Here is a 12,324-nt window from a genome sequence, read left to right on the forward strand (position 1 = left end):
CCTGCTACCCCTCCACTCTTCTGACTACTGCCCACCCGAGCCCCCCTTTTATCCATTTAGGCTCATCCCCCAAGAAGATCCGCTACTGCCTCTTCTCCCGTTCTCTCTCCCTCCCTCCCTCTCCCTTATCTCCCTCCCACTCCCCCTTGCAATTCCCTTCTCTTCTAACCCTATCGATTCGCGTTTCGCAGCAGGATTCTCTTATCTAGCCGTCTCTATGTTGTGTTCCTCCTGGCGGTCGCGAAGAGCGAAGAGTTCTCCACGGCTCTGTGGCGGGTGGCGACGCGCGCACCCAAAACAACAGACAAACCGCGTCGCAGTGACAAAACATGACAGCGACCGCCTATTGGCCCGCGGAGGACGAGACAGAGAAGAAAAAAAAAGTGACACGAGCGGGTGACAAGTGCGCGACTCCTGCTGCTGACCCGAACTGAACCAAACTGAACTACCGTCGACGTCTTATTATTGTCTTTATCATCATCGGTATTTCTTCAATCATTTTTCTTTTTGTCTTTTTTTTTTAAATTGATAATCCTGCTTTTTTTCCGAGGTTTTGTATATGTGTCCTATTGTTTTTATTTCATTTTAATCGTGTGTGGTCGAGTCTCTGATAGAGGTTATGGACTACTTGCCAGAACTTTAAATTGTGTCAAAAGATGCGATCGAAGTCCGTAGCTAGGAGGGTCACAGCTCTGGGTAAGTAATTAGAATTTTTTGCATTTTAGTTTAAATACAACTTTTTTTACTGTCTTATACTATATCAAATATTACTATAATTACAGCTTTTTTGACTTAGGTTAAACTGTAAAATAATGAAGAAAGTTTAACATTTGGAGTTCAGAAATATTCTTTATCATCTGCAAATAATTTAATTAACCTGTATTTGTCTCTTTATATAGTGCATCCATAAAATAGCGAATAAATTCAATTAAAATGAAATAGATCATTTTTGAAAAAAATGCCCGAACCCGTCAGTTTTAATACTGGGTTTTTCTACTTGAAAATTAAATATATAGAGTCATTCAAAAAAAAGGTATGACGTAATCAATATGTTCTTTATATAAAAACCATCATTTTTTAATGCAGAATAAACAAGAAATAACGCATTTTTTTACAAACGATATGGCACAAATGAATAGTAGTTACATAAGCAATTTTGAACGAAAAATGATCATAAATTGTAAAATTAAAGAAATACCTATCTAAATTAAATGTCAGTATTTTGGTTTTTTAGTTGTTGTCAGTGTCAACAAGTGAATGAATTTTGGTGCAACTATTTGAAGTATTTTTTCATTTGAAAGGTGTGTTTATTCTTTTTGAAAGGCAAAAGCAGTGTCATCCTGCGTTTTATTAGTAACTACACTTTATTACCTACTGCTATTGTATAAAATATGAAAATATTAACTGAACGTGAAAGAATCGATATTTATTAGTCAAAGCATGGTAATCAGAGTTGAAGCAAAGTTTCGTGAATTTGGGCATGTTTGGAATATTCAAAAAGCTGGTCGGGGTTCAATAAGATGAGCCCAACTTTCTGTTGGCCAAGGTCCAAGATAATCACAAAGCCACAATCACAGACTATCGCAATCTACTATGCATAAAGTATTAAAAAAAGCAAAGTTCTACCCTTATAAAATATTCTTACTTCAAGAGCTATCGGAATATGATTTTTAAATGCGGCAATTATGTAGTGATAACGATAATTTTGTAAAACGGATATTTTCTGACGAAGCAACGTTTACTCTAAGCGACCATGTGAACAGACAAAATTGTCGATACTGGGCGATCGAAAACCTTCATTGGTTCACAGAATGTTAACACCCTCAAAAAGTCAATGTGTGGTGCGGTATAGTGCAAGGTAGAGTTTTAGGACCTTACTTTTTTGATGACTTTCTCACTGGTGCTTCCCTTACAAATTCAGATATTCACTGAAAAAGAGGATCTGCAACAGCTAAAGCCTTAATTTTCTCTTAGATTGACCCGATTAAAAGCTTTAGAGCAATCAATAGAGATCGAGTCAGCCTAGGATCTTCCCTCTAATTTATTGAATATGTGATTAACATGCCAAACAAATTGGCATCAGCAGATCTGCCTTTTATAAATCCAAATTGCTCCCGATTAACTTAATGTCTTACTCACAAGACAATTTAGTAACTCTGCTTGGTTATATACAGCGGGATAGTTGGTCATATTACTTATGTTCCCAGATTTAAAAATAGGTTATAGATAATTGTTTTTTTCATGCAGGAAACTGAACTAAGAGATGAATTAAAAATAATCTATTAGTCTTTGGATTACATCTGGTCCAGTTCACATCCTATTCCTAGAGGAAGCAATAGCATCATAAACCTATGATATCGACAAATACATTATTTAAATTAATTGAATTTTTAAAGTTAAAAAAAAGCAAGAGTCCATCTGAGTAAGCCAGTGAAAAGCATTCGGCAAACATATTATCTGCTGCGTTCTTAATATCCAAGCTAACTTTGTCATTAAAGGTCATTTTAGAAGGAATATTAAACGTGCCTCTGTTACTTTGGATGAATATCCAAAAATACTTTGGGTTTGCAGGAATATTACTTAGAAATAATAGTTAAATTAGAAATAACAACATTTTCATATAACAGTTTTTTGAAAAATATTTTCTGTAGGAAGCCTCTATGTCCTTTATACAAAGAGATAATGATAGAGAATTCCGGAAAAATTAATAAATAATTATGATTTTCAGTACGAATCTTTGGTTCGATGCATTACATCGGTCTTTTAATAGTGCTTATTTTATTTGTCTTAATATTTTGTACATAATCCTTGACATCTCTTATAGTTACTTAAAGACAGCACAGGAATAGTTCTTCAAGAACTATTTGGTGTTTAATGAAGACAAGACAGACTATTTATTTTTTGGGACAACAATAAAACACTGTTTTAATATGTTATTTCAGACCTTTTAAGTTCCCTGACTAAAATTCCATTTAATTCTTTAATTGAAGAAAATTCTAGGTGAATGTTTTTAAGTCCCGTTACACCAGAGGAAAAATAAAAATAGCAGTGGAATAGATGAAATCCCTACAAGTATTATTAAAATAGCAATTTCTGAAATCAATAATGTCCTGTGCTATGTTATTAACTCTTTTAATTATGGAATATTTTCGGAAAATTTAAAAATTGCCCTAAAAAAGGGGAGTCTGATAATTTTATTAATTATAGGCCCATAAACCTATTACCGGGATTTTCAAAAATTTTCGAAGCAGCTATGAGCACAAGATTGATTAATTTCTTTACTTCCAATAACCTATTTAGTGAAAATCAACAGGGTTTCTTAAAACGCAAATCAACACAAACTGCTATATTTGCGTTCATTAAAAACATTGTAGAACATTTGGAAAATGGTAAAGTTGCTCATGGAATGCTTTTAGATCCAACCAAAGCATACGATTGTTGAATAGGGACCTGTTAATAAAAAAATTAGAGAAATATAACGAGAAATGTAATAGAGTGGTTTAGGTCCTACATTAATAACAGAAAACAATTAGTAAAAATATTAAAGGATGGGAAAACAGGTTATTCTAAATGTGTATTTAGTGATAAGATAAGGAATTGCACAAGGCAGTATACTTGGTCCGGTATTGTTCATAATATTTATTAATGATATTGATCTCCTAATCAATTCACCTAGCGAGAAAATTTTTAAATATGCTGATGACACTAATCATTAAAAGATTTATTAAATAAAACAGAAGAATTTTTTGACAAGATCACATACTTTTTTAATTGAAATAGCTTAATTTTAAACAAAGACAAAAAAAATATTATAATATTTCGAACAAAATAATGTAACATACAAAAGCCTTTGCAAATTGAATTTGGCAATAATGATTTAAATGTAAACGAAAATGCCAAGATGTTAGGTTTATATATTAATGAACATCTTAGCTGGTCATACCATATAAACCAGCTAATAAAAAAGTTAAATTCTATTTATTATGGTATTAGAATAGTTGGAAAATACATGAGTGAAAAATCCTTAAGAATTCTTTACTTGGCTAACTTTGAATCTATTGGTTAAAATAGTATAATTTTTTGGGGAAAAGATAAAGCGTGTTACAAAATATTTCAAAGGTTTTCTTCAAAGTTGTAGGTCAGTCTTTAGAGATTTGGGTATTATGACCGTATATGCCTTATATATAAACACATCGAAAAAGTCTAGGGATATTTTTATAAATTGACCTTATTTTTTTTTTGAATTGTTCTGGATAAATAATAGCTAAATTATAGTAATTAAGACTCTTTTACTATACTAAAAAAATAACCAAAATTACAAAAATAAAGAACTGCCTATAAGTAAAATTTAAAAAAAAGTCTACAATTTCTTTAAAAATTTATTGTTTTGTATAATGAAAAAAAAATGTTTTTTAAATTAGATACAAAAAAAAATCTTTATAAAAAACGCAAATTAGTACAAAGTATGACCTCCACGCTGGTTTATGACGGCTCGACATCTATTGTTCATAGACAAAATAACGGTGTCGATGTTTTGTTGGGGTAAGTTTGCCTTCATGGAGACGATTTCTTATAGTATCACGGCCTACGGTAATATTGTGTGCTCCGTGCAAGTTGATAACCAATTCAGGAGCTGTAATGTTAGGTTGCCTTCTAGCAGTTAAAACTAAAAATCTATCTTGAGCAGCTATCGTAGCGCGGTCACGTCCTGGATGTTGTTCAGCTGGATTTCCAGTTTCACGAAAACGCCGGCACAATCGACTTATAACGCTCTGAGAGACTTCTAGATGCTCAGCTACATCAATTTGCCGCATGCCTCCTTGAAGAAGTCCTACAGCTCTATTCATCTCCTCCAAAGTTAAATGACATCGTTCCATGATAAAACACATTATTTTTATTCACTCTGCAAAGCAGTAACTCTGTACCATGAACGAAATCGGGACTACCAGAATATTTATTGCAATATAAAAACCATGGTTTTTTCTGTTTTGTGAAAAAATTCCTAAAATATTTGTTATCAGTGTTAAGATTCTGTTTTCACAGAAATCTACAGGATGAGCCAATCTTCAAATTTGATTTAAATTAATCACCAAAAAAAAATTTTTTTTTATAATTTTATTATTTTTTAAAAATATAGACTTTTCCGATGTGTGTATTTGAATGTTTAATGTTTCTTTTCAAAAACATACATATTTTCCAATCAAAAACGGAGCATAAATATAACACAAGGGTATTAAACTTTAGGTATCCAGTTTATAAACTTTTACTAACAGAAAAGTCTCTACATTATGCATATATAAAACTATTTAATTCTCTACCAGAACACATAAAAAGAATTGTATCAGTTGGAACGTTTAATGCTGCAATTAAGGATTTGTTAGTAAAGCTGGAACGCTACTCTTTAAGAGAGTATTGTATCTAATCCTAGTGCATTTTTTGCTGACATTATTTCATTTCATGTACAGTGTTTGTAATTGTTATGTGATTTTAAATAAATATATTATTATTATTATTATTATTATTATTATTATTATCAATAAAACAATATTTATTTATTAATAAAGACTTGCTTTGAATGTTTTTAAACTTTTTTGTAGTGCCATTAACATTCAAGAAATTATGATATTTTAGCTTTGCAAATCTGCCCTAAGAGAATGAATTTGTTACAATTTTAATACACTTAATTTTAATTATTATTACTTTTTGGCTTATAACACTACTCTGATATAGTCACACCATTGGAAAATGTATGTATTATTGTAAATGTCCATAAGGTCCAAGTACAAAAAAATTAATATCTATTAAACAGCTAAAAGAGCTTATATCAAATTGAAGAATAGAAAACAACAGTCTAAACAATTTTAGATAAATTAAATCATCTAATCAAAGTTGGAAATATAGATTTCAAAGAAATATCTACAAACATTGGTTTTAAAATACCTATTTATTACTTACCCGAATGGTGCTAACTACAGTAAATATAAAAACCATTTATTTCTTGGTGCTGCGTGTCTGCTGAAAGTGAATGAAAACTTCTGTGTGCCTTTAATGATTAGTGTGCTCTTTAATGGGTGAGTAACTCACTCTCTATCAAAGGCAAAACAATACTAATTTGTTAAGCCAAAGAGTTATTATCAAGTAGCTAGGGATACTATCCATTTAATATTTTAAGTATTCAAACAATGCTGAAAATTGTTTTGTTCGCTTACAAATTCGCTTACACATGTAGTTCGCTTACACATGTAGCTTGTGACAAAACACATAGTTCTAGCATGGATCTAGCGAGTGGTTTTTCAAACATTATTGTTCTTTTTATAGCTATCTAATGAGAAATATTAAATTTGAAAAAGTAAGTCCTGTCGAAAAGGAAATCACGAAAATAGGTCAACTATTTTAAGAGATCTTTTCAAACAATAATGGAAAAAAAATTAAAATAAATTCTACTTTTCTTTTTTTTTTGCTAGTAATTCTAAACTAGCGTTTTGCTAAACAATGAAATTTAAAATTATTTTTATACAAAAAAAACTTTGTTATATAGCTTCTCACTTTTAATTTTAGTATTGTGTGCATAGGTAGTTAGTTGGCGACTATAATTTATTCTCAGCATATTCTAAGTGAAATCTAACAAGATAGGTATAAGGTCTACCTCTCATACGAAATAGTAGAGATTTGAGTAGTCTGAAAACTAAAATCCCTGCTATTTCAGATAAAACAAATCAAAATATTACAATTTTTATTAATAAGGATAATATGATGACTAATAAATTTAACATAGCTGTAATAAATTACCCAAGTCTTTAATCTCAGTACACTTCTCAAACTTAGAAGTCTCCATATAGTTATGCTGAATGACCGTATCCACCTTTCGATTATATGAAACCATGCTGTATTTATTGCAATTGGCCGACGTCAATCGGATGTTTTCAAATTAACTCAAAATCAAATTCAAATAATCCTGAGCTGCCACTGTATGTTTAATACTACTGGCAGATTTAAAAAAACTAAGTTAATTCGCAAACATTAGCCTATACAGTAATACAGATTCTGAGGCAAGTAACTAATAAGGATTGCAGAAGACCCAAGTTGCTACCTTGCGGTACATCAGACGTGACATTAAATGTACAAGTTTATATATTGCTGATCATGACTTTTTGTATTCGAGCAAACAGATAAGATGCTAAAAATATCGATGACCTGCCCGATAATCCAGACCCATGCAGCGTTTTTATAAATATCCCATGAACAACTGTGTCAAATGCCTTGGTACAATCAGCAAAAACGACTTTCAATTATCTTTTGTTTAAGATAGATATACTAAAGGACAACACAACGATTTGTTAAAGCTGACTTTTTGAGCAAATCTCCATGTTGAAACTACTACAATAATCTTTATTGTTTTCTCTTTTACTGTTCCTAAAAAATTAGAGTGCTTACGGTTTGTCTTAGCATTTGTTGTAAAGTTTGTCAGGTCAAACGTCAAGTTTTCTTATTTTATTATCGGATTAACCCAGATTAAAATATATATTAGGGCAATCAATTAAGACTCCGCATATCTTTATTAGATATACCATCAGAACTAGTGTTTTTTTTAGCTTTCAAGGATTAAATATTAAGCAGACTATTATTATCTAATACTTTAGGTATACAAGAACTCGGAAGATTGATACTAAGCGCAAAGAGATGACAAAAATGTTGTGCAAAACTATCAGCAAGGTGCAACTTATCAGCGTACTTCAGACCCTAAAAGAGCATCTCTCTTAGCAGAGTACTAAGCACCTAAGGTGAACGTTATTATTTACAAAATAAATTGGTTGTTCTACTTTTTTTTTAATATGAAAACCCGTTAAGGAACAAAATTTTTAGTGACTAAAATTGGTCCAAATAAATTAGACAACGAATAGGTAATGCATTACAAATGGATCTCCAAAAACGGGTCCTTTATGTTTTATTGTTCATAAGATAGCTGGTGTCTTTAAAACCGGACATCCGTTTGGATATCTAATGACAAACGATTCTCTCGTTAGGCCATTTCGTTTTTCTAATTTTTTTATTTTATTTTTAAACTTTTAATTTATCTAAATAATCTAGATGATTTTTTACTTTTACGGGCACTATTGAAACATTTGGCTTTTTCCAGATAATCAAGATCGATTTTTTCGAATTTTTCCTGCGACTTTTTTCCTGCAGTAGCACATCTAAAGGCCAAGTTTCGTATTATTTTAAGCCCTTTTCCATCGAATATTAATAATATTTAAATTATTTTATTATTTTCTGGGCAAATAAAATATATAATTAAAAAAAAGATATAAATATAATAAAAGTGTACAAATAATTTACCAATTTTGGAGAATAATAGGTCATGTCATTGCAGATACCCCAGACCTGCTAGAAAGTACGAATTATTTAGTCTCTAGAAAAAAACTAAGGAAAAATAAGTTAAGACCATGTTAAAGGTAAAGAATAGTAAAAAATGTTTTTTTGTTGATAAAATCATTTGTGTATTACTATAGTCAAAAATAGTATAGAAAAATAATAATTAAAAAGCACTTTACCAATACGTAAATTTTTAATAATTCTGTTCAAGGACTTTTGTAATATTTTGGCAGGCAAAAAGAAGAATCGTTAGTAAGAAAATATAAATAAACTGAAAATATCAATGAGAACAAAACTTTCTTAAATTAATGACAAACATATTATTATGATATCATTTTACTCATATCCGCATTAATAATACTATTATGGCAAAAAAATATACCGCAAAAATCACGTTTATGCATACCAATCACAAAAGTAACCTATTTCGTGAAACAATGGCAGTTTCGCCATTTTCTCCGCTATAAATAAAATCTGCCCGATAAGATTCATAAGCAATTAAAAATTACAAAAAAAAACAGCAAAAAGGAATATATCCAAACGTGGGTATCGCCTATTTTTTGCATAAACATAAACTGTTATCATCATTGGCCGATGTATTGAATATTGAACGATCCATTGCAAAAGCGATAAAGGTAATAAAAATTTTAATTGTTTTACCGATGAATAGGGCAATTTAAAGGTTGGAAATGTAATGAGTGTAAAGATGTATACTTGATTGCGGATGACAAATAAAATGGAACGAGGTCGTCTTAGTAATTTGCCAGTTGTGGGTTTTTATGGAAATTTTATAACTAATAAACCTTTTTAATTCAATTATGAGATTAATTAATTTTATAAATTATCCTCTAAGTCCACTAGGCATTTCCTTCTCTAATTTATAAAGCGACCCTGGAAGGAAGAGAGCTTTGTATGTAATAATGTTTATTTATTATAAAGCCTCACTCTTGCTTTATAGCGAAAGGAAACGTAAGAAAAAATATAGAAATAAAAAGAATATATCAGTAGTGGCTGGTGGTTTTTTTAATGGGAAGGTTAAAAAAGTTGATATATATAAATAGAGACAATACAATAGAATACAGTAACTCTTGTAATAGTGTGTAGTTAATTCCATATAACTAAAGCACAAAAGTTTTAGTCTGTACATTAGAAAACAAAATCTATTTAAAGCTATTATGAAAAAAAGGAAAATCACAACTTCAATACTTCAGAACAAAAAATACGCCAAACCATAAACCAACTTACTTATATAGATTCTCCAATAAAAGTCGTTCCTAATAAATTAGTATTTTCCCCTTGTCATTTCTTAATTGCGTTATCTATTTCGCACGGTTTTGGTATAGTCGTAAAATAAATCCAAGAAAGTCATAATATTCAGTCCTGATAAGCTTAGGCTTGCTTCGATGAAATGGTGGCGAGACGAACTTGTCTCGTCATTGGTAATATTAATAAAATAAATGTGGTGCTACTATATTTTACTGAAAAAATGCAAAAATGTATATGCACCTATCTGTACAGATGAAATCTGGTAGGTAAACACTGATGGTGAATGATGAATTTGAAATGATCAAATAAATAAAATTTTATAACGTAGCATATATAAAACTACTTACCGACTTTACCACATAAATATATATAGTGCAATACAAAATAAATAAATATATACAGTATTGTAATTTACACCACTACATTAACTATAATTCTCACTGTCGTCGTCTAATTAATAATTATCCTCTATAGATCTATATTTAGGTACGATTCAATATTAAATATGTTGTACACACTTCTCCCAACTTCTTATTTTTTTATTCGTTAATTCGGATTGACCTAATTCTATAAGAGAAGAATCAAAAGTTGGTGAAACATTATTCCTCAATTGGGTTAAACATGCAATAATAAGGACGCAATCTCAATACCGTATGACCCATTTCTGCCGCTAAACTATTACAATAATATTGCTTTATCGAAACTGATTTGAATTTTAAACTGTATAATTTTTTTTAGAATCAATATCATTCTTCATCATATAATTCTGGATGGTAGCTTTAGTGTCACTGGTACACGGACTTTTATAAAGAGTTCGACTGTGATTACTATGACACTGTTTGGAAGAATATTGAGTAATAATTTATTTTTAAGCCACGTTTCAAATATTTTGAATGTAATATTATTGTGGTATGAATCCGTTGTTTGTTCCAGCATGAATTATACTAACACGCTTTTCTTAAATGGAGCTTTGATTGTGTACTTGCCCGTTGTCTATCTAGCCTTTATCTAGATTTTTATGAGTTTCATATCACGTCTCATCTAATGAAACTATATCTCAATTCCAACCTATCCATGGATGAATATATGTCAACTATCTCATTATCTATGTGTTTAAAAGGACCTATTTCATAACTAAAAAATAATTTTTTAAATTTTGAAACCAATTTTAAGGATACATTTCCTGAGAGTGTAACGACAACATTCTATTCCTGTATTTTTTTTAGTCTTTGCAACAAGTGGTGAATCATTTATTTTCTATACAAAGAATACATTTTTCTCTGTGTAAAATTGACATCATTCAAGTCGAGTTTCTTAAGAGTGAAAAAATCTTTTCTCTTTCATCTTGGGACGATTGGTTTACTGATTTTCCAATAATTTCCATACTATGCTCACTGGTCCTTTTGTCAAATTTGCTGCTTCCTTTATTACATTATATTTTGTAAAACCACGTTCTAGAAGGGTAGTATAAACCTCAAAATAAAAATTTCTTTTTTTTGTCAACCGATTAAACATTACGCTTTAACTGTTTTTTATCGTCATTGATCTCGAAATTTGCAGATCTACTTTGAGTACTGATATCTTCCTAAACCATCATTCCATAAACCTTTAGTACTTTTTTTTACCTGCTTACACCGAACTTATAATTTTTGGAAAATTACCTAGAAAATAAACAATATTTAGTATAATCCGAAATAAAAATAATTACAGGTATAATTATTATTACTCTGACAATAATACACTGATAAAAGAAACAATAGTAAACGTAATCAAAGATAATAATCTCTTAGAGTCTTTATAATTTAAAGATATATAAATTAGAATATTTAATTGGTGTTTATGTAATTTTTTCCGTACCTGGACTCTCCAGACGGAGTGGCCAAGTTTCACACTTTTTACAAAAGGTCGTCATTGCGTTTAGCATCTTTAACTATTTTCTTAAATCTTGGCTATGACTATAATTATGAATTCTTATTTGATGATTCGCTCTTCCATAATGAATAAATTTTAAGACAGATAAAATATAATCAAAAACTAAAGATGGTTAAAAGCTCAGAAGTGGAGAACATTCTTAGTTTATCAAAGATATTCTTAATAAACCACTTTTGCAAACATTTCATTTTGTCATAACCACCTGCCCAGATACAGTGATTATAACTTAGAACCGATTCCACTAGTGTTTGATATATTTCTTAAAGCGTTTTGATACTAAGAAAGCCTTTAAGTTATTAAAATTTGTAAAAATTACGCCTTAATATATACGAAGTAATTTCAGCATGGCAGTCCAATCTGAGATATTGGTCTATTTGTAGTCCAAGGTATCATATGTCACTAACCTTTCTTATTTTTAGGTTGAAACTACAATTAATTTATATATTTGTATTTAGATAGAAAAGTTTTGCTTTTGCAGTATTCAAACTTAGCGTTTAGCCAGGTATAAGTTTATTAAATTTTATTGTTAGCAGCAATATTTGTTTCATCCGAGCTATATTCAGCATCAACATATACTATGTAATCCGCGTATGATACTGTTTTTCTGAAGGCCTATTAAATTAAACAAATTATTAATAAATTTCAGAAAAAGCACTGGTCCCAAGATTGTTCCCTGTAGTATCCCCACTGGTAAGAGTGTCTCGACATTTTGTGTGAAACTGATTACAAATCTTAATTTTTGCTTTGTTACAG

General features: G+C 30.2%; 1 protein-coding gene across 1 annotated transcript in view; it reads left to right on the top strand.

Moving 5' to 3' along the window:
* Positions 1-262: 262 nt before the first annotated feature.
* LOC126737115 (transcription factor hamlet-like) overlaps positions 263-12,324 on the top strand; it is a 185,977-nt gene continuing 173,915 nt past the window's right edge. The window contains exon 1 of the mRNA XM_050441848.1: positions 263-696. Within this exon, the coding sequence (XP_050297805.1) occupies positions 657-696 (40 nt within the window). The 5' untranslated portion in view covers positions 263-656. The remainder of the gene's footprint in view (positions 697-12,324) is intronic.

The sequence above is a fragment of the Anthonomus grandis genome, chromosome 6, assembly GCF_022605725.1.
Source record: "Anthonomus grandis grandis chromosome 6, icAntGran1.3, whole genome shotgun sequence".
Lineage (NCBI taxonomy): Eukaryota > Metazoa > Arthropoda > Insecta > Coleoptera > Curculionidae > Anthonomus > Anthonomus grandis.